This window comes from Mobula birostris, chromosome 5 (assembly GCF_030028105.1).
Source record: "Mobula birostris isolate sMobBir1 chromosome 5, sMobBir1.hap1, whole genome shotgun sequence".
Taxonomy (NCBI): Eukaryota; Metazoa; Chordata; class Chondrichthyes; order Myliobatiformes; family Myliobatidae; genus Mobula; species Mobula birostris.
Window position 1 is genome coordinate 83,993,398 of NC_092374.1, and position 23,579 is coordinate 84,016,976.

General features: G+C 50.2%; 1 protein-coding gene across 4 annotated transcripts in view; it reads right to left on the minus strand.

The window, feature by feature from the left end:
- LOC140197816 (solute carrier family 2, facilitated glucose transporter member 4-like) overlaps positions 1 to 23,579 on the minus strand; it is a 93,475-nt gene that overhangs the window by 62,664 nt on the left and 7,232 nt on the right. The window contains exon 2 of one of the 4 annotated variants that reach the window (XM_072258278.1): positions 13,819 to 13,875. The exons of 2 other annotated variants lie outside the window; for them this stretch is intronic. In XM_072258278.1, the coding sequence (XP_072114379.1) occupies positions 13,819 to 13,875 (57 nt within the window). Of the gene's footprint in view, positions 1 to 117; positions 560 to 13,818; positions 13,876 to 23,579 lie in introns of those variants that run through there. One more of the 4 variants, XM_072258281.1, reaches the window with a different exon arrangement.

Sequence of the window (23,579 nt, forward strand, 5' to 3'; positions counted from 1 at the left end):
TGAAACTCCTTCTATAGTGTCCCATCACACACTCCCGGGGTCAGACACAGAGAAGAGCTGTGCTGACTGAGCTGGGAGAAATCGAGGCAAAACTACTGGATAAAGTTCGTGGAATACTTTGGAGGTGGCTCTAAAAGTCTCTTGGACAACCGAGTGAGTGACGGCGCTGGTGTGGAAACTCGGTGTGCAGTTTTACTGCCGGTTTGGGCTGGGTTTGTTGCCGGCTGCTAACTGCGTAGCTCCCAGCTGCGGCCGCTGGCAACTCGCCAGGAAGCCGGTTCGCTCCAAAACCGGAGGCAAACGCCGTCATTCCCCCCCATTGACATCGGGGCAACGTTCCTCCTCCATTGTTTTCCTGATTTTCATCCGGTGTTGGTGCCGGAGCACCTGGAAGGACGTTTCGGCCTCTCCCGGCCTGGGTCTCTGCAAGTCCGACGGAGCTTTTCCTGGCGCCGAGCCAGCGAGGAACTGTCGACTGCAAACTTTCCCGGCCAGTTATTCGACTCGTTCCAGGACTTCTAACCGGCACCGCTGTAGGATTCTCGGACTGGAAAGAGCGCCAGCATGCCGGACCGGTCTCCAGGGAGTCGCGGGCCTTCGGGGAGTTTCGCAAGGGCGGCTGCCTCCCCGGCCTCGGACAACGCCCTGTTTCGGTCGGTGATGGTGGAACGTGGGGTGCAATGTATTTTGCGCCCTGGAATGACACTAGAAAAGTGTACGGAGGCAATGGAGGACCTTGTTGGGAAAGGTGGTATTCTGGCCACCGAGAAGGAGTTCGGAAAGGCGGTGTTTTATCTGGCGAATGAAGAGCTAGTGCACCGGGCCCTAAGCAGGGGAGTCACGCTAGACAACATCTTTTTACTTATGGAGCTGGTGACGGCCCCCACGCAATGTATCGTGCTTGGGCATGTTGAGCCTTTCATTCCAAATCAGGACTTGCTTCCCCCACTGGCCCGTTTAGGGCAAGTAAGGTCGGAGATCACTGCCATCCGACAGAAATTTAAGAGACGCACCCTCCGCACCGTGATCTCTTTCCGGCGTCAGGTATTCATGCAGCTGGAAAGGGAGGACGATGTTGAGGGCCGGTTTACTGTCCGGCATGAGGGAGTGGATTATCAGGTGTACTGGAGCTCCGAGCGCCCGCGGTGCCATGCGTGCAGGGGGGTGGGGCACTTTCGGAGGGACTGTCCTGCCGGCCGGAACCCGAGGGAGCCCATTTCGGGCACCAGTGCCCCAGCTACCTCTGCCCCTGATCCTACTCCTGCACGTGCATCTGCGCCTGCATCTGACCCTGCCCCCGCCCGTGATCCTGCCCCAGCCCCTCACCCTGCCCCTGCCCCTACCCCTACCCCTACTCCTACGGTTGGGTCGGTCCCTGCTCCTCTCCCTGTGGTTCAGGTGGGGGACGGGGTGGAGTCTGTGCGGAGTAAGAAGGCAAAGGGGAAATCCAAACACAGTAAGAAGCGGGCCTTTGAGGCCGCAGAGCTCACGCCCATTTCGCCTGAAGTGGAGCGTGAGGCTCGGGGAGGTGCGCAAGCAGACGGGGCGATGGAAACAGAGAGCGCCGCCCCATCGGTGAAGCCTGCACCTGTGTGCTCCTCCGGCGTGCAGAGGAGAAGGGAACGTTCCCGCAAGAGGGCAGGGGATGTAGATGCGGGGGCGTCCCAGGAAGGGGTGGGAATCCGGGTAGGGGTTGGTTCTAAACCTGAGTCCCCAGATGTAGCCACCAGTCCTGGGGTAGATGGTGTGGTTGTGCAAAAAGCTTGTGATAGCCCTGTTTGCACAAATGAGGCAGCCCTGGAGGCCTCCACCCAGGACCTACAAGTCAGCGCCTCTCTGGAGGCCAGTGTACCGAATAATGTAAGAGGAGACGAGACAAAGCTCTCTCATTCTCAGCACCAGGCTGCTTGTGAATCCCTTGGACCAAAGGTGCCGGGTTCCCCTCTATGCCTGCCCCCTGGGGAGGGCGTTTTTCTGTGCACGTCGACCCCAGCAATTAATGACTTGCAGGGAGTCCCTGGGGATTGTCCCTCCACTGTCGCAAATGTGGATGAGGCTGATGCGACGGTGGAGCGGGCAGGTAAGAGCGAGGTGCCCGCTGCGCGGTATGGGTCACAAGCCCAGCCATCTATTGGAACATGCGGGGAGGCCGATGGGGATTCTGTCTGCAGTGACGGGTTGGAGGGGGACTCTTTCGATAGTGAAATAATGGACATCCTCACCCCTCCTGAGAAGTCCCCATTGATACCTGTAGAGGAAATTAAGCATTTTATTCTCACCTCTGAGGGTGCCAAGCACCGGCCTCAACTAGCCTCGCTACGCTGGCCCAGCATGCTGAGGCTGGTGAGGTCCCTGCGAGTCATCCTCGGACGAAAGGGAAAGGGAAAGAGGAATGCGGTGGCGGGGAACGACAGACGGCAACTAAAATCTTTCCTAGATGACCTAGTAAGGGACATTAGAGGGAGAAGCAGCCTCGCTCCTACGGGGGACGGTGGGTCACAGGGTGTCGCTGGTACCGCTCGAGCCCGGAAGGCAAAAAGTAACCTTGCTTTCTTTCCGGACAGTGTGGTGGAGGGCGCCTCCGCTCTCACCGAAATGGGCACAGCTGCTGAGCCCTAGTGTGCTCCCGCCATGAAGCTTACCATAGCTAGTCTCAACGTAAACGGCAGCAGGGGTCCTCTTCGCAGGCATAACAATCTCTCAGCCCTCAGGGATGGGCGGTATACGGTGAGTTTCCTGCAGGAAACCCATACCATCCCTGGGGACGAGTCTGCTTGGCTCCTGGAGTGGCGGGGCGGGGTCTACATGAGCCACCTCAGCTCCATTTCTAGCGGGGTGGCGATCCTGTTGGCCCCGACCTTCCATCCAGTAATTGAAAGAGTCCAGGACGTTGTGCCCGGCCGTCTGCTCCACCTGGTTGTGCGCCTGGATGGCGTACCATTGCATTTTATCAATGTGTATGCTCCCAGGCGCGGTGTGATGCAGACGCGTCTATTCTGCCAGCTGTCCACCCTGCTGAGCTCCATCGATCCTGGGGATTGCGTCATCCTCGGGGGAGATTTCAATTGTACCCTCGAGGCGGAGGACCGTTCGGGCCTCCAACGCGACCCAGCATCGGCAAAAAAAGTTAAAGGAGCTAGTCGGCTCCTTTGACTTGGTGGACAGCTGGCGGAATCTTCACCCCAACTCTAGCGACTTCTCGAGAAGGTCCAGAGAAGGAGGTTCTAGGATAGACCGCATTTACATCTCTCGGGCCTACGTCTCCCGCGTGTCGGCGTCCTCCATGCGGCCGGTGTCGTGCTCGGATCATCACCTTGTGTGGATGGAATTTATTCCACTACACCCTCGGGTGGGATCCGGGTATTGGCATTTTAACAACCGGCTGCTGGAGGACAGCCGATTCCGGGATTTGTTCCGAGCTTTCTGGGTCTCCTGGAAGGAGAGGCGGAGAGATTTCTGCTCCCTACGGCTATGGTGGGATGTGGGCAAAGCCCACATCCGGTTTTTATGTCGGGAGTACACTAGGGGGTCGACAAAGAGGCGGAGCTCTGAGGTTGAGCGGCTTGAGAGAGCGTTGCTTGACCTGGAGTCCCGCCTCGGTCCGACCGCTGGAGACCAGCAGCTGTGGCAGGAATACCAGGAGAAGAAGGACGCACTAAGGAACCTGCAGCTTCAGCAGTCCCGAGGTGCGTACGTGAGGTCACGGATCCAAATGCTGCAGGATTTGGACCGTGGCTCACCCTTCTTCTACTCGTTGGAAAGGTGGCGGGGAGCTCAAAAGCAGCTAGTGGAGTTGCTGGCTGCCGATGGCTCCTCCATCACGGACTCTGATGGAATTAACAACGAGGTCCGTTCATTCTATCGGTCCTTATTCTCGCCTGATCTGTCAAATGCGGAGGCGTGTAATGAGGTCTGGAAGGATTTGCCTAAGGTCAGCCCAGAGGACGCAGTGCGTCTGGATGCCCCCCTGACTCGGGAGGAGCTGTCCACTGCCCTTCGGCAACTCCGGAGGGGCAAGTCCCCTGGTTTGGATGGACTGAGTGTTGAGTTTTATCAGGCTTCTTGGGATGTCCTGGGGGATGATTACAGCCTTGTCCTAGGGGAGAGCCTAGCCACCGGAGAAATGCCCCTCTCATGGCGAAGAGCTGTTGTGGTCCTACTGCCCAACAAGGGAGACCTCCGCCTGCTAAAGAACTGGCGGCCGGTCTCCCTCTTGTGCGCGGACTACAAGATCTTCGCCCGGGCAATGGCCAACCGTCTGGGTTCGGTAATTGGACAGGTGGTCCATCCTGACCAATCTTACACAGTCCCGGGCCGCTCCATCCAGGACAATGTCCACCTAGTACGGGACCTGATCCACCTACTCCAGGAGACTGGGACCCCGGCAGCGTTTCTTTCTCTTGACCAGGAGAAGGCGTTTGACCGGGTGGACCACAGTTTCCTGGTGGGCACCCTGCAGGCTTTTGGGCTCGGACCACACTTTGTGGCCCGAGTTCGGCTCCTGTACTCTGCCGCAGAGTGCCTAGTTAAGATTAACGGATCATTGACAGGACCTATCCACTTCCGAAGAGGAGTGCGTCAAGGGTGCCCCATGTCCGGTCAACAGTGTGCGATCTGTGTCGAGCCATTCCTCGGCCGTCTTCGGAGAAGGCTGACAGGTCTGGTTCTGCGCGAACCGGACATGGAGGTCGTCCTCTCGGCCTACGCCGATGATGTACTCCTCATGATGACAGACCCCCTGTGACCTGCGGAGGATGCGCGAGTGCCAAGATGTTTTCTCGGCGGCATTCTCCGCCAGGATCAACTGGGCGAAATGTTCCGGACTCTTAGTAGGCCAGTGGCAGGTGGACTCCCTGCCGGAGGAGATGAGAGCTTTTGAGTGGAGCACCAGACGTCTTCTCTATCTGGGAGTCTACCTGAGTCCTTCTAGGGAGACCTGGCTGGCGAACTGGCGGGACCTGGAGACAAAGGTCATGGCCCGGCTAGGGCGCTGGTCAGGCCTTCTCAGGGTGCTTTCCTATCGAGGCAGGGTGGTGGTCATAAACCAGCTGGTGGCCTCCATGTTGTGGTACCGGATGGTCACCTTGGCCCCCCCCCCCCGCCCCTTTTGTCGCAAGAATGCAGAGGAAGCTAGTGGACTTCTTCTGGGGAAACAGGAAGCACTGGGTCTCTGCAGCGGTTCTGAGTCTCGCAGAAGGAGAGGGCGGACAGTCGCTGGTGTGTGTACGCACACGACTGGCGGCTCTCCGCCTCAGGACGCTGCAGAGATTCCTGTACGCCGAGCACCCTCCCAGGTGGCACGTGTTGGCGACTTTCTTCCTCCGGAGGGGCTGCTGTCTTGCCGAAGATATGCAGCTACCACCGGCGGGCGTTAGCCGTGCTGCTTTGCAGAGGCTGCCCGGCTTCTATCAGGACCTACTGAGAGTCTGGAACATGGTTGCCTCAGGCCGGGAATCCCCTCCTCTGGCAGAGGGCGGGGTCCTGGCTGACCCTTGCCCTGTCTCAACGGATGTCAGTGCGGCTCAGGTGTGTGGAACGACTCGGGCTGAGCTGCTTGTCGGGCCCAGGCCCCGCAGCCTTACCCGAGAGACGAATCCACACAACTTGAGCCGTCTTTCATCAACACCCACAATCCCATTCAGGGATGCAGGCAGGAGGTACCTTTCTGGGCTGCTGCTCCACACCCTCCACTTCCTAGGATTTGTCCACCGTCCCGACACGCCATGGCGGTCGGTCTTTCCACCTGGAGGTGAGGGGGGTCCCCAATGGAAGTCCCTCTACAAGGGAGTCCTTCCCATGCACCTTGGGGATCTCGGCTGGAGGGTGCTGCGTAAAGCGGTGCCCTGCAATAAGTTCTTTAGTTTGTACACGGATCTCCCAGCCGCGTGTCACTTCTGCGGGCTGGAGGAGACCGTGTACCATATGTACGTGGAGTGTGTGAGGCTGCAGCCCCTTTTCGCGTATTTGCGTGGGCTGCTTCTCGCCTTCTGGTTGCATTTCAGTCCCACTCTATTCATATATGGTCATCCAGTAAGGAGGGGGGCACAGAGGGATGAGGATGTCCTTGTCAACTTGCTCCTGGGGCTGGCGAAAACTGCCATCCGTGGCTCCTGGAAAAGGGTGGCAGGAGGTTCTCCCCGGGCGGACTGCCTGGCTATGTTTAGGGGGTATGTTCGTGCCCGGGTGAACATTGAAAAGGAATACGCACAGTCCACGGCGACCGTCGAGATGTTGCGGGACCGTTGGGCTCCGCGGGGTGTAAATGCCATCATTGACGAGGATGGCAATATATTGGTTTAACATGTATTGTCTGTTTGTAGTGTAGTAAATGTGTTAGTCACTGGGTTTGTAAATATTGTATAGCACCGACATTTGTAATAAAGAATTTTGTAAAAAAAAAATAAAAACAAAGGGTCAGACACAGAGTGAAACTCCCTCTACACTGTCTCCTCAGACGCTCCCAGGACAATCAAGTATGTATATATGACAACCCTCTAAACGTCTCCTCTCCATGTAATATTCAATGTCGTTTTTGTACCTCCCACAGACACTTGAGGGGCATAAAAAGCATGAATGCACACCATCTTCATCCCAAGGTTGTGTTATGGTTAAAGTTAGGAAATGGAGGACTAGGGAATGAGAGGGCATGGGTGTAAAGTGAAAGGAGGAGGATTAATTGGAACTTGGAGGGTAATGTTTCACTAGGGGTTGTGAGCGTATGGAACAGGAAGTGGAATTAGGAGCAAAGGGAGGCCACTTGGTCGCTTCAGCCTGCCCTGTCATTCATGAAGATTGTGGCTGGCTTTTGACTTCAGTGCCATTTGCAAAGATACAGAAGTATGTATGCGGTATACAGCCCTGAGATTTGTCTTCTCCAGACAGTCACGGTACAAAGAACCAGCCCTTTCAAAGAAAAACATCAAATATCAAAACCCCTCATGTGCAAAAAATATTGCACAAACAGCAAAAGAAGGGTGAAACACAGAATCAAAGGACGTGTTTCAGTCCAGTTCAGCTCAGTGTTCACTATCCACAGCCTGCCCCAGTTTACAAATCACCCAAAAGTAATGACAAAAAAAGAGTGACCAGAACTAGAACACAACATAAAAAATGAATTAAGGTCAAATCTACAATCGGGCTGGTGGTGCAGTGGTATCAGCACTGGACTTCACGGCAGATGGTCCCGAGTTCAAACCGAGCCGGGTCCCTACCTGGACAACAGTATCTACGTGGAAGGAAGGTTGGGTAATCTACTTCCATATCTTGCCATGAAAACCCCATGAACCCTGTGGTCACCATGAGGTCACGAAGAGTCGGACTCGACTTAACGACTGAACAACGAACAATCCACATGATTTAAACCTTGCTCCAGCACCATCCACCGATAGCACTGACGGAGAGAGAGATCATTCGAACACGAGGACCTTCCCTCAGTCTCAGCGAGAAAGAGAGAGTGAGAGGCCGCCTCATGCAGACACCTTCCCCAGCAGCAGCGACACTCACTCGCCTTCCGCACTCGTCTCGATGATTTCAATCTTCCTTGGTGCTTCAATTGGCGAGAATGGCGAGAGATGGAATCAATCATGGGCCCAGCACATATCCTCAGTCCCCGCCAATGTCCAGAAATCTATCGAGCTCCATCTTGAATATACTCAGTGGCCAAGATTCCACAGGCACCCAGGGTACAGAACTCCAAAGGATTACCAAGCTCTGGGTGGCGGGGTGGAGGTACATCTCCACCAGAGGAGGTTCAACTCCCTCTTTCCCTCTGCTAGCTTGTAGGTCATCCTTGGGCAAGGTGTAGCACCTGCTTAGCCTCCCCCCCGCACCCCCCCAATCAAGGAGCCATGGGAGCAGGTGGTGGATGGTGTATGAGCAGCTGGTGCATATCACAAGTCCTGGTTATGTGACCACTGACGTCAGGCAGACAATCTCTGAAGAGTATTGATAATGGCTGGGGTCGCCCACCTTGTAAAGACACTGTCCAGAAGGTGGCAACAGGCAGAACACTTTTGAAGAAAAATTTGCCAAGAATAATCATGATCATGGAAAGACCGTGACTGCCCACCTCATACAACATGGTGCATAATGATGACATCTTACGATACGGCACATGATGATGATGTCATATGACATGGCACATAATGAATGAATGTTGTCTACTCGTGTTGGCTATAGAAATTCCATGGATGATTGGTGATTCAGCAGTTACATTTCTAGATGACCCAACTAGAGCAGGCAGTCACCAACCTTTTTTTTTATGTCACGGACCCCTATCATTAATGGAGGGTCCATAGACCCCACATTGGGAACCCTTCCTCCAAGGGAACAGATTTATTGAAGATGTCCACAAGGAAATTAATATCAGGGTTGTATATTGTGGCATAAATGTACTATGATAATAAATTTACTTTGAATGTTGAGGTAGTGTTCATGGACCCATCAGAACTCTAATGGTGGAAGGGAAGTTCCATCAAAGTGTTGAGTGTGTGTCTTCAGGCTCCCGTTCCTCATCCCTGGTGGTGGTAATGAGAAGAGGGCATGCCTCAGATGGTGAGGGTGTGTGTCACGATGGATGCTGCCTTCTTGAGGCACCACATTTTAAAGATGTTCTTGATGGAAGAGAGGACTGTGCCCACGATGGAGTTGGCTGCGTCTACAACCATCTTTCAACCTATTTGGATCCTGCGCGTTGGAACTGCCATACCAGACGGTGATGCAACAGTCAGAATGCTCATTGCTAGAAATTGGCGTGGGTCTTTGCTGACATACCACCTCTGCTCACACTCCGAATGAAGTAGCTTCTTGGCTAATGTCATGGTTTCTTCATGCTTGCCGAAGAAAAGTCCTGAGACGTTTTCAGAACTGAGGTTCAGAGTCTGTATTATGGGGAGACACTGACGACACTCAGTGCCCACTTTGTTTTCTACCTCCTGTACCCATTGAAGTTGGCCCAGGGTGTACGCTCGTGGTCTTCTGCTGCTGTAGCCCGTCCATTTCAAGGTTTGACACGTTGTGTGTTCAGAGATGCTGCTTTGCACACCACTGTTGTGACGTGTGGTTGTCTGAGTTCCCATCAGCTTAAACCAGTCTGGCCATTCTCCTCTGACCTCTTTCTTTAACAAGGTGTTTTCACCCACACAACTGACACTCACTGGAGGTTTACTTGTTTTTTGCACCATTTTCTGTTGTACGTGAAAATCCCAAGAGATCGGCAGTTTCTGAGATACTTAAACTACCCCGCCTGGCACCAACAATCATTCCATGGTCAAAGTCATTTAGACCATAAGACATTGGAGCAGAATTAGGCCACTCGGCCCATCAAATCTGCCCTGCCCTTTGATCATGGCTGATCCGTTTCCTTTTCAACACTGGACTCCTGCCTCTCCCCCTGTAACCTTTCACACTCTGACTGATCAGGAATTTATCATCCTTCCCTTTAAATATACGCAATGACTTGGCCTCCACAGCTGTCTGTGGCAATGAATTCCACAGATTCACCACTCTCAGGCAAAAGAAATCCCTCCTCATCTTTGTTCTGAATGGATTTTTCACTATTCTGAGATTGTGATCTTTGGCCCTAGACTCCTCCACCATGGGAAACAACCTCTCCACATCTATTCTATCAACATTTTTATATCACCTTTCAACATTCGATAGGTTTCAATGAGATCGCCCCTCATTTCTTCCAAATTCGAGTGAGTCGAGGCCCAGAGCCGTCAAACACTCCTCATCTGACAAGCCTTTCAATCTCAGAATCGTTTTCATCCTGACAAAGGGTCTCGGCCCCAAATATTGACTGTGTATTCCTCGCCAAAGATGCAGCCTGACCTACTGAGATCCTCCAGCATATTGTGCGTGTTGCTCTGGATTTCCAGCATCTGCAGATTTTCTCTTGTTTATAACAACAATATGACATGTTTAGAACACAGAACAGGTACGGCTCAGGAACAGGCCTTTCGGCCCTCAATGTCTATGCTGACCCAAGATGCCAAACCTTTTGGGCACCACGGTGGCGTAGTGGTTAGTGCGACATTATTACAGCTCAGGGCATCGGAGTTCAATTCTGGTGCTATCTGAAAGGAGTTTGTACGTCCTCCCACGTGACATGTGGGTTTCCTCCAAGTGCTCCGTTTCCTCCCACAGTCCAAAGACGTACCAGTTAGTAGTTTAATTGGCCATTGTAAATTGTCCCGTGATTGGGCCAGGGTTAAGTTGGGATTTCTGGGCGGCGTGGCTCGAAAGGCTGGAAGAGCCTATTCTACGCTGTATCTCAATCAATCAATTAAATCAGTTTCTGCCTCCACACCATCTACATCCTTCTGTATCTGAATCTAATGTTGCCTTATATGTACCCGCTCCAGGCACCCAGCTCTCTCTGATCAGACTAGATAGGCACTTGGAGCCGGCATGGATGAGTTGAGCTGTGCACTCTGGGGCTCCATGACGAAGCCTCTTTCTAACGTGCTTCCAGAGCTGAGCCAGTAAAGAGTCATATCAGAAGGTCTCCGAGCCGAGTCATGAGGGGAAGGTATCATCTATCATGTTCAGGTGGTTTAAAGTACGGACTGTGCTGGTACCTTTTTTGGGGAGGTGAGGGCGAGTGAGACTGAGTCAGTCAGGGGGTGAGGGACACCCAGGGCAATCCTGATTTCAGGTGGGGGGGGTGTGTGTGTGTGTGTGTGTGTGTGTGTGTGTGTGTGTGTGTGTGTGTGTGTGTGTGGAGTTTGTGTGTGTCTGTGTCTGTGTCTGCATGTGCAACTGTGTGTGGAGTTTGTGTGTTCTCCCTGTGACAGAGTGTTTCCCCTGGGTGCTCCTCTCATATCCAAATGACATTCTGGTCCGCTGTAAGTTGTCCCTGGAATGTGTGTGAGGGGGTCGAACCTATGTGACCTGTTATCAGCCACCTCGCTGGCCTTGCCAGCTGATGGGAGCTCAGGGGCCTACAGCTAGCGGTAACATTTCTCACATCTTTTACTGAGCTGGGCCTCACCTCTCCCCCTTACCCTGGACGTCTGACCTCTCACTCTGACTTAACTCCTCTCCTGAATTGTCCCCAGACACTTCAATTACCCCTTGCTCTCCCCTGACCCCTCACCTTCCCCAGCCCACGCTCCCCTTAACCCACACTTTCTGCTGACCCTTCAACTTTCACTGACCTTTCACCCTACATTGACCCATGACTCTTTCCTGACCCCACACCAATCTCCGTCCACACTCTTCACTCTGTACTCACTTTCCACTGAGCCCCCACTTTCCCCTGACTATGGCCCCTCACCCTCACGGACCCCTCACTCTCCACTCACCCATCACCCTGACCTTTCACTCTGTACTGACCTCTCACCTTCAACTGACCCCTCACTCTCTGCTGATCTCTCACCTTCCACTGACCTCTCACCCCATAGCCTCCACCGGCCCTTCACCCTCTTGCATTCAGGCCTTACTGAGCAGCTAAAACCCAGCCGAAGGTCAGAGTCACCTTAAACCTGTCCTTCAGTGAGACGGGTGACGTAGGGGAAGGTTTGTTTGATTTCCACTCTTTCTGAATGAGATACCTTATCGCTTCCTGCAAACTTCCCGTTGCTAGACAATCAAGCCACCAATGTCATTTATTCCTCCTCTTTGGCAGGACCAGCATTTATCGGCCCTCCCTAACGGCCCCTTGTGGAGGTGAACCGCCTACTTCCCTCTGGTGAAGGTGTTCCCCTCGTGCCATCAGGGAGGCGGTCCCAGGTCTCAGACCCAGTGACGGTGAAGGGACTGCAGTAGGCTTCCAAGTCAGGATGCTGTGTGGTTTGGAGGGGAATCTGTGGGTGGTGGCATTAACCTGTACCCACAGCCCTTACGGGTAGGAGGTGTAGGTTATGCCAAGGGAAGATACCTTTAAACCCTTAGGAGGGCAATGGTGCCAAATGGCGATGCCTTTGCTTGCGTTTTCGGAAACAGCTCTATTTTTATCTTTGGTCTCACTTTTTTATTGCTGGTGGGGGAGGGGTTGTTGCTTTGCCGCTGCTGATGTGCGGGGGGGGGGCTTTGAGGATCTAACTTTTAGCTGACATTCATTCTCTTGGGCACTCCTCTGTTTTTGTGGATGTTTGTGAAGAAAAGGAATTTCAGGATGTATATTATATACATTTCTCTGACATTAAATGTACCTATTGAAACCTATTGAACCCACAATCTCAAGAAAGAATATAATTCTGATTCAGGTAACCCACACCACCCGCCCCCCCCCCCCCTGTGTTTCTTTGCCTAGAGCCTCAAGCACTAGAGGATGCAAGGTCAGAAGGAGAGGTTTCAGGCAAGTGTTGTTGTTTTTTTCATATACACAGAACGGCAGGTGCCTGGAACTGCTGCTGAGACAGTTAATTACATTTTAGATACATATATACATTTACATATCTATTGCCCATTACACCACTGGTGTTTAGGGCAGCAGTGAAAGTCCTCCATCCAAGGAAAGATAGAGAATATCTAGGGGAGCTTCACAAGAAAGATCCTGTGAATGAAAGGCTTAATGTATGTGTGGTAAACCATGTATATATGTTGTAACTGGGTTACCTGTCTGGACACACCCCTGTGCTGACTGCCCCTGTGGCTCCTCCCACAGAATCCTGTATAAAGGTGTTCGCCTTGCCCCTCCCCCTCAGTCCGGGGGCAGACACTCACTGTGGAGGTCGTATTGTACAGCGAATAAAAGCCTTTCAGTATTTTACCAAACCTCAGTCTTTTGGAGTTATTGAAGGTGCTTCAGTATATGGCTCTAGGCCTGAGTTCTGAGGGATGAGTTGGGATCGCTTTGAAACCTTCCAGGTACTGGAAGGCCTGCACAGCGTAGATGTGGAGAAGGTGCCTCCATCAGTGGGAGAGTCTAGGGTCCGTGGGCACAGCTTCAGAATAAAGAGATCTCTCCTTAGGACTGAGACCAGGAGGGACGTCTTCAGCCAGAGGGTGCTGAATCGGTGGAATTCATTGCCACAAACGGCTCGGAAGGCCAGTTCACTGGGTATATTTAAAGTGGAGATCGTTAAGCTCCTAATTGGTAAAGATATAAGGGGAGAAGAGGGGAGAGTGCAGTTGAGAGAAGAAAAGGAAATGGGCCATGATTGAGTGGCAGAGCAGACTCAATAGGCTGAAGGGCCTAATTCTACAGTCATATCTTATGGTTTGGGTATCGGGGTGGAGATACTGTATGTCTCTACCAATGGAGGTGGAAGGTGCTTCTTCTCTCTGGTAGCTTGGACCTACGTAGCCTTCCCCTCCCCCCACTGCCCCCAATCAGGGTCGCGTGAAGCCATGGGAGCAGGTGGTGGATGGTCGTATGATCAGTTGGTGCAGATCACAAGTCCTGGTTATGTGACCACTGACACCAGACAGACAATCTCTGAACAGTATTGATACTGGCTGGGGTGACCAGTCTTGTAAAGACACTGCCCAGTAGAAGGCAATGGTAAAACACTCCTGTAGAAAAATTTGCCAAGAACAATCATGGACAAAGACCATGATCGCCCACATCATACAACACGGCACATAATGATGATGATATCTTATGGTTCTCTCACCCCATTTGTTTCCATCTGCCCACCACCCACAATGCGCTCCACCACCTGTCTCTCCTCTCCCTCTTCCTCTATGGACAGGCCATCTCCCTCTCCGCTCCTAGTCTTGCTACGGGATCCTGACCCGAAACGTCGACCACCCCTCTGCCTCCACAGATACTGCTTAACCCTCAGTTTATTGACTGAATCCTGGCTAGTAATCCGAGCTAGAATCATCGCAAAGTCAGTGCAGAGAGAGTGCTATACAGTCCAGCCCTACCGGATGGTATGTTAGACCAAGGCTCTTCAACCTCTTCTGTTCATACTTCCTTATTTCCTTAGTGTTTTAAAAAATGTAATTAGAGATACATCACAGTAACAGGCCTTTTTCTGGCCCAGCAAGCCCACACCTCCCAATTCAAAGATTCAACATACATGTGTTATCAAAGTATGTACACAGAATACAACTCTGAGATTTGTCCTGCCACAGACAGCCACAAAACAAAGAAGCACCATGGAACCCGGTCAAGAAAACGTTAAACACCCAACCCGCGGAAGAAAGAACGCATTGCAGAAATGGCAAAAGTGAGCGGAGAAGACATAGGTTATCAAGCACCTAACTAGGAGTCGGGGGGGTATTCAGCTGAGTTCAGCTCAGCCTCGTGCTGCCATCCTGCCGTAGGCCGCAGGTCCGCTGTTTGCTGAGGCGCCCCAGACCACATTGATGGCCCTGGTCAAACTGCTCAAAAAACAGGTAACTAGAATCCAGGAACCCGGGAGTTCCCCCAAAACGAATCCACAGCCTCTCCGATCAATCCTTGCAAAGTGGATCCCAAGACCCAACCCTGTGACCTATTAACCTACTAACCAGTACATCTTCACAATGTGGAAACAGGAGCACTCAGTGGAAACCCATGCAGCCACAGGGAGAACATACAAACTCTTTACAGACGGCACTCAACACAACTATTCCAACAATCCCATCCCCCTGCTAAGTAGTGTCGTGGCTAGCACAACTTTACAGTACAGGCGACCCAGGTTCAATTCCCCTGCTGCCTGTAAGGAGTTTAAATGTTCTCCTCGTGACTGCCTGGATTTCTTCCCACTGTCCAAAGAACATAAGAAATAGGAGCAGGAGTCGGCCATCTGGCCTGTCGAGCCTGCCCCGGCATTCAATAAGATCATGGCTGATCTGACCATGGACTCATCTCCACCTACCTGCCTTTTCCCCATGACCCTTAATTCCCATACTGTGCAAAAATCTATCCAACCTTGTCTTAAATATATTTACTGAGGTAGCTTCCACTACTTCATTAGGCGGAGAATTCCACAGATTCACCACCCTCTGGGAAAAGCAGTTCTGGTTCTGGTACAAAGACATACTGGTTGGTAAGATAATTGATCATTGTAAATTGTCCTGTGATAAGGCTAGGATTAAAAAATTGGAGGATTGCTGGGCAGCACAGCTCAAAGGGCTAGAAGGGCCTATTCCACTCTGTATCTCAATAAATAATAAAATAAAATATTTTCTTCCCTTCCGTGTTTCCTCCCCACATTCTAACAGCTGCCCCCAGATCTTACCCCTCACCCACATGTGGGGCGGGGGGGAGGAGGCACTTTACAGCGGCCTATTAAGCCACAAACCCCACACAACACTGGGATGTCAGAGGAAAGCGGAGCACCAGGGAGAAACCCATGCGGCTACGTGAAGAACATGGAAACCTGCTCGTGCACACACGCACAAAACCAATCACAACGCCAGAAGCTGAGATCAAACCCGGGTCTCTGTGGTAGAGAGTTCCAGAGGTTTACCATCCTTTGCGAGAATAAATTCCTACCCATCCCAGTGTTAAATCCTGACTAGCTGCATATCTGCCTGGTGTGGGAACTGTACCTCCCTCAATCGCAGGACCCTTCAGAGAGTGGTGCGGACAGCCCAGCATATCTGTAGAAGTGAACTTCACACTATTCAGGACATTTACAAAGGCCAGTGTGTAAAAAGGGCCCAAAGGATCATTGGAGACCGGAGTCACCCCAACCACAAATTGTTCCAGTTGCTACATTCCGGGAAACGGTACTGCAGCATAAAGGCCAGGACCAACAGGCTCCGGGACAGCTTCTTCCCCCAGGCCATCAGACTGATTAATTCATGCTGATACAATTGTATTTCTATGTTATATTGACTGTCCTGTTGTACATACTATTTGTTATAAATTACTATAAATTGTACATTGCACATTTAGACAGAGAAGTAACGTAAAGATTTTTACTCCTCATGTACAGTATATGAAGGACGTAAGTAATAAAGTCAATTCAATTCAATTCATTTGGGATCAGTTTAGATGAACATCTGGGACAGTATGAATGAGTTGGGCTGAAGGCTCTATAACTCTAACCTAAAGCTAAGTTATTTAGTGCTTGTGAATGGACAACACTCATCCTAGAAATGCTGGAGGAATTCAGCAGGCCAGGCAGGGAATATATAGTCGACACTTTGGGCTGAGACACTTCATCAGGACTGGACAGGAAGGGGGCAGAAGCTGGAATAAGTATGTGGTGGGAGGGGCAGAAATTCAGCCAAACTCAGGTTGGAGACCTCTAAGAGAGTGCTAACCTTACCACTGGGTTTGGAGGCTTGCGTGCCTCAATGACCTGGAGAGCTATGTTGGCTGCAGTCAGGGCTTTATGCTCTGGCTCTTGGTAGGGTCATCCATGCCAAACAGGTCAAAGGGTAAAGGCCAGACTAAGAGTGGGCCACCAGTCCTCCGGGTTTGGGGGCTCAGCTCAGGGCCATCAACCCTGACTAATGAAACAAAATTGTTATGGAAACAGCAATGAAGAATCCTTCTACATCTGAGTGTGACGGTATTCCTGAGTCTCCACCTGGGATTTGTGTGACTGACAGTAGTGAAAACTGAGAGGAAGCTACTGACACAATGAAGGAAGCCCTGAACACCACCAAGCCCAAGACCAAGGACAGCCAGAGGTGGAAGATCTTCATTGCTGCCTCAAACACCACGCAGGCTGTAACTAACTCAGGTTGGAGAAGCAACACCTCATATTCGGCCTGGATGGCCTCTAACCCGATGGCATGAACATTGATTCTCTGACTTTTAGTAATCGCTCCCCTCTGTTCCTTCTTCTCTCCCCCTCTCCATTTCTCTCTTTTCCAATTCCCCAATCTGGTTAACCTCTCACCTTTCTCTTCCCCAACCTAAACCTTATAACCTGCCTATCACCTCCCTTCTCCTTCCCTTTCTTCCATGGTCCACTGTCTTGTCCAATCAGATACTTTCTTCTTCAGCCCTTTACCTCTACCACCTATCACCTCCCAGCTTCTTACTTCATCCCCACCCACCCATTCGCCTTCCCCCTCACTTGGTCTCACCTATCACCTACCAGGTTGTACTCTTCCCCCTTCTCCTCACCTTTTTGTTCTGACTTCTTCCCCCTTCTTCTCCTGTTCTGATGACAGGTCTCAGCCCAAAACATGGACTATTAATTTACCTCTTGTCTGATTGCAGAGATTCTTCAGCATTGTGTGTGTGCTGTTTATTCAGTAAGGTTGGCACCATAACACTAAGCCCCAGCAACACCAGAGGTAGATGTACTCAGAAGGCAGGCCAAGTATTACTTGGGGTGTGGGCCAGATTTGTGGCTGGAGTTGGAGTCATAGAAAACTACAACACAGGAACAGGCCCTTCAGCCCATCTAGACTATGCTGAACCATTTAAACTGCCTACTGCCATTGACCTGCACCCGACTATAGCCCTCCATACCCCTCCCATCCATGTACCTATCCAAACTTCTCTCAAACGTTGAAATCGAGCTCGCATGCACCACTTGCGCTGGCAGCTCGTTCCACACTCTCACCACCCTCTGAGTGAAGAAGTTTCCCCTCATTTCAACTTTCACCCTCAACCCATGACCTCTAGTTGTAGTCCCACCCAACCTCAGTGGAAAAAGCCTGCTTGCATTTGCCCTACTGACAGGCCTCATCAAGTCTCCCCTCAATCTTCTAAGTTCTAACTCCCAGGGGTTCCCAACCTGGGGTCCACAGACCCCTCGGTTAATAGTATGGGTTCATGGCATAAAAACCTGTTCAATCTTTCCTTACAACTAAAGTCCTTCAGTCCTGGCAACACCCTTGTAAATTTTGTCTGAACTCTTTCAACTTTATTTACATCTTTCCTGTAGGTAGGTGATGTACAAGATAAACAAAATGCAAGCTGAACTTTACCACGTTCGATTTCCTGCTTCCTCAGCATGGACCAGGGACGGTGGAAAATGCATGATAGAGTAGGTCCTCCCCAGGGTCACCAACACTTGACTTGTGGACACCCCGTACATGCGGATGAGTGTTGGGGGTGGATGGAGGTGGAGTTGGCAGCTGCCACAGGGCTGCAATGTTATCTTCTGCCCAGGTGGGACTGGGACCGGGACCGGGCCAATCCCCTGTGCTGTCTCCCCTTCCCCAGCCGCAACCAAGGGAGGCTGGGTGGTGCCGAGCAGAGCTGGGAGCTCTGGAATGTAAACTCTCAACTCGCTTACGGGAGCACAAACTGGTGATACGGAGACGTGATCCACTGTCGCTGATCTCAGTACAAGAAGACCGAAAAGTCTTTAACTGGGACACTGTGGAGGGATCTGGCCTAAGCAAACACAAAGCAGGCACGAGGATTTTTAGGAGCATGGTTCTCTTCTTATAACTCTGTAAACAAACATATCAAAATAGATGCCATCTACAGACCCCTGAGAGCCAAAGAAATGCGTGCCAATAGAATTCAAAGGTCAACTGAAAGGGTAGCCAATCAGGACCGAGGCAAGCGAATGGGGGCCTGTATAAACACAAGCATTCCCGAAGAGAAACCGGAGGATGTCCCCTCAACTGGTGATGAAACGTTTGCAAACTAATTGCCAAGCTCAGTGAGCACCACAACATCAAACAGCTCAACCCAAGCTAATGACATTAAACCACCAATCCTAAAGAGCTGGGAGCACTGGGCAGACTCATTCATGTGCTGAGCCAGTGAGGCTGGTTGGCGGCTGCTCTTTCAGCACCTGCTTACTCCCCTGTCACCACTGGTTCTGCGATCCTCTCCCACACACTGTTAACAACACAGAACAGGACAGCACTGGAGTGGTCATTCGGCCCACAATGTTGTGACGACCTTGATGTCAAGTTATACTAAATGTCCTCCTCCTGTGCATCATGCATATCCTTCCATTCCCTCAGACTGGAATCGGATAAGTACTGTCTCACGTATCAGTATCAGAATCAGGTTTACGAGGGGCGATAGATAAATTCATGGACTAAGGTAGAAGGAGTCAATTTTGGAAAACCTAGCACATTTATTTTACAACATAGTCCCCTCCTACATGTACACACTTAGTCCAGCGGTCGTGGAGCAAACTTTCTGCATTATCACTCAGAGTTGAACTGCACGTGCATGTAATGAGAGTGTCTTGGACCTCCAGGTGGTCCACAGCAGGGGTGATTGATAAGTTTGTGGCCTTAGGTAGGAGGAGATGAGTTATACAGCTCTCGTTACATGCACGTGCAGTTCAACTCTGAGTGAAAATGCAGAAAGTTTGAAGTTAATAACTCATCTCCTCCTACCGTAGGCCACAAATTTATCAATCACCCCTGCTGTGGACCACTTTCTGGAGGTCCACAACGCTGACTTCTACCAAGAAGGGATCTGTATGCTCCACGGCCGCTGGACTAAGTGTGTAAATGTAGGAAAAATAATTGTGCTAGGTTTTCTAAAGTTGACTCCTTCCATCTTAGGGCACAAATTTATCAATCACCCCTTGTAATATTACCAGCTTATATCATGAAATTTGTTGCATTTGTGGCAGCAGTACATAGCAATACATTGTAATAGAAAATAACAGTAATTATATATGTATTAAGTAGTTAAATTACATAAGTAGTGCAAGAATGGGAATTTTTAAAAAAGTAGTGAGGTGGTGTTCTTGGGTTCAATGTCCATTCAGAAATCCGATGGCAAAGGGGAGGAAGCTGTTCCTGAAATGTTGAGTGTGTGGCTTCAGGCTCCTGCACCTCCTCCCTGATGGCAGCAATGAGAACAAGGCATGACCTGGATGAGTGGGGTCCTTAATAATGGATGCCACGTTTTTGAGGCATTTCTCCTTGAAGATGTTTGGATGCTATGGTGGCCAGTGCCCATGATGGAGCTGACTGAGTTTACAACTCTCTGCGGCTTATTTTGATCCTGTGCGGTAGACCCCTGCCCCATACAAGAAGGTGGTGCAGCCAGTTAGAAGGTTCTCCACAGTACATCTATAGAAATTGCCAAAATACAGTGAAAAGCTTGTCTGGAATACTGTTCATACAGATCAGATGATTACACAGTGCTTAAGGTAGAGCAAGGTAAAACAATAGCTATGCAGAATAGAGTGTAAAAGGTAGAGAGAGAGTGCAGTGCAGGTAGACGATGAGGTATAGGATCACGTTGACGTAGATTGTGAGGTCAAGAATCCAATTTATCATATTAGGGAACTATTCAAAGTTCAAAGTAAATTTATTATCAAACTATATACGTCACCATATCCAACCCTGAGATTCATTTTCCTGCTGTCATAGATCCAATAAATCCATAGAATAATCATAACAGAATCAATAAGGACCACACCAACTTCGGTGTTCAACCAGTGTGGAAAAGACACCAAACTGGAGGCTCCAATGCACAGGATCGAAAGAGGTTACAAGATGGTTGTAGACATAACCAGGTCCATCGTGGGCACAACCCTCCCCGCCACCAAGGACATCTTCAATCGTGGTGTCCCGAGAAGGCAGCATCCACCATAAAGGATCCTCACCATCTGGGACATGCCCTCTTCTCATTACTACCACCAGGGATGAGGAATGGGAGCACGAAGACACACAGTCAACATTTTAATGGAATTCCCCTTCTACCATAGAGTTTTGAACAGTACCTCAAAGTAAATTTATTATCAAAGTACATATATGTCACCATATACAACCCTGAGGTTCATTTCCTTCTGGACATACTAATAAATCCATAGAATAATAACCATAGCAGAATCAGTCAAAGACAGCACCAACTTGGGGTTCAACTAGAGTGCAAATACAAAAAGATATAATAATAAATGAATAAACAGTAAATATTGAGAACATGAGATGAAGAGTCCTTGAAAGTGAGTCCATTGGTTGTGGGAACATTTCAATGATGGGGCAAGTGAAGTTGAGTGAAGTTATCCTTACGAGTTCAGGAGCCTGATAGTCGAGGGGTAGTAATGTTCCTGAGCCTGGTGATGTGAGGCTCTTGTACCTTCTTCCTGATGGCAACAGTGAGAAAAGAGCATGATCTGGTTGGTGGGGATTCCTGATGATGGATGCTGCTTTCCTGTAGCAACATTTCAGGTGGATGTGCTCAATGGTGGGAAGGGTTTCACCCATGATGTACTGGGCCATATTCACTACTTTTTGTAGCATTTTCCATTCCAGGGTATTGGTGTTTCCATACCAGGCTATGATCCAACCAGTCAGTATACTCTCCACCACACATCCGTAGAAGTTTGTCAAAGTTTTAGATGTCATGTCAGCATCTATATAGTCTTATAACAGCCAACGACAGGAGATACATGAGCATCAGATCCCACACCTCCAGGTTCAGGGACAGTTACTGCCCTTCAACTATCTGACTGCTGAACCAGCGTAGATAACTTCACTCACCTTAACTCTAAACTGATTCTACAACCTATGCACTCACTTTCAAGCACTTTACAACTCGTTCTCGATATTCATTGCTTTTGGATTTATTATTATCATTTGTTTTCTTTTTGTATTTGCACAGTTTGTCTTTGTTTGCACACTGGTTGTTTGTCAGTCTTTCTGTGTAGATTTTCATTGATTTGATTGTATTTCTTTGTTCTGCTGTGAATGCCTGCAAAAAGATGAATCTCAGGGTACTTTTCATTGACCTGTAGGTACTTTGATAATAAATTCACTTTGAATTTTGACATAGCCACCGGGCCAGATTGGAAAGGTCAGTGTGTCTGGAGGAGAGGGACAGGCCATTTCAACTTGCTCCTCCGCGAGGTGTACTCATCTCTGCGCTGAACTGAGGCTGTGGTCTGCAACTAAAAGGCTCCCGGATCAGCTGCAGTGATGACTGGCCTCATGGCTGTGGACTCACTTTCGTGAACTTCAGTTCTGAATTTTATTTGCTTACTTGCAATGTTTGCACAATTTGTTTTTTTTTCCTGCACGTTAGGCGTTTGACGGTCTTTTTTAAATGGGTTTTATTGGGTTTCTTTGTTTGGTGGCTGCCCGTAAGGAGATGAATCTCAAGGTCCTATATAGTATACATACTTCAAATGTTTGTACTTTGAAGAGCTCAGGGATGCAGAGGGATCTGAGTCTCAGTGCAATTCATCAAAGGTTAGTACATGGTAGCCTTTAACACATATTCCGAGGTTGTAGACTTAGCCAGCTCCATCACGGACACAGCTCTCCCCAGCACCAATGACAGCTTCAAGATGCTGAACCTCAAGAAAGTGGCACCCATCATTAATGATCCTCACCATCCGAGACATGCCCTCTTCTCGTTACGACCAAAGTTCTAAGTAAATTTATTATCAAAGTACATATACGTCATCATATGCTACCCTGAGATTCATTTTCTTGTGGGACAAGAAAATACAACAGAATCTATGAAAAACGACACACAAAGACTGACAAAGAACTATTGTGCAAAAGAAGACATACAGATGTTGATGCTGGAAATCCAAAGCAATACACACATTGATGTTTTGGGCCGAGACCCTTCATCAGGACTGGAAAGGAAGGGAGAAGACACTAGAACAAAAAGGTGGGGGGAGGAGAAGGAGGAGAAGAAAGGGAATCAGTTTAGAGTTGTGGTGAGTGAAGTTATCCATGTTGGTTCAGGAGCCTAATGGTTTAAGGTAATAACTCTTTCTGAACCTACTGGTGTGGGACCTTTTTCACGACATCAGAGTCAAGAAGAGAGCATGGTGTGGATGGTGGGATATCAGTGAGAAGGTACAGAAGACTGAAGGCCCACACTCAACATTTTAGGAACAGCTTCTTTCTCTCTGACCAAAGCAGAGACATTGATTAATTTTAAGAATGAGAGTAGCCAGTTTTTTGACAAGGTCTATTGGGGATACAGTAAAGCAGAGCTGAGATTACAATCAGGTCATCTCGGTGAGGTAAGTTCCTCTCTTTCATCTTAATTCTTCATCCCTCGTCTGTTAGGGCACAGTAGTGTTGTGAGAGCAGTGTTTTGTTCTGTGTGGGATGTGAGAAGTCTGGTTGACCTTCAGTCTCCCAGATAAACACGTCTGCATCAGGTGCACCGAGCTGCAGCTCCTGAGAGGCCGTACTTGATGACCTTTGACTCGTATGGGAGAATGAGGAGGCGATGGATAGGAGGTGCAGGGAGGTAGTCACCCCGAGGCTGCAGGAGGTAGGTAACTGTCAGGAGATGGGAGGGAAATGGGCAGCCAGTGCAGAGTAACCCTGTGGCCGCTGCCCTCAGTAATGGATACTGTGGAGGGGGACAACCTACCAGAGTGCCGCAGTGACCAACTCTTTGACACTCAGTCTGGTGCTGTTGCTCAGAAAAGCAGAGGGGTGAAGGACGGCAGCAGTGATAGGAGATCCCCTAGTCAGAGGAACAGCGATGAGATTCTGTGGGCGCCATAGAGACAGCCAGATGGTATGTTGTCTCCCAGGCGCCAAGGTCAGGGATGTCTTGATCGCGCCCACGGCATTCTAAAAGGGGAGGGTGAGCAGCTGGAATTCTGTCTACATATTGGCACCCGATCCAGAAAGCTGGGAAACGGGACCTCCAGGGTCATAATCTCTGGATTGCTGCCTGTGCCACGTGCCAGTGAGGGTAAAAATAGGATGATCTGGCAGGCAAACGTGCAGCTGAGGAACTGGTGCAGGGGCAGGGGGCAGGGGTTCAGATTTACGGATCACTGGGGTCTCTTCTGGGGAAGGTATGACCTGTACTAAGGGGACGG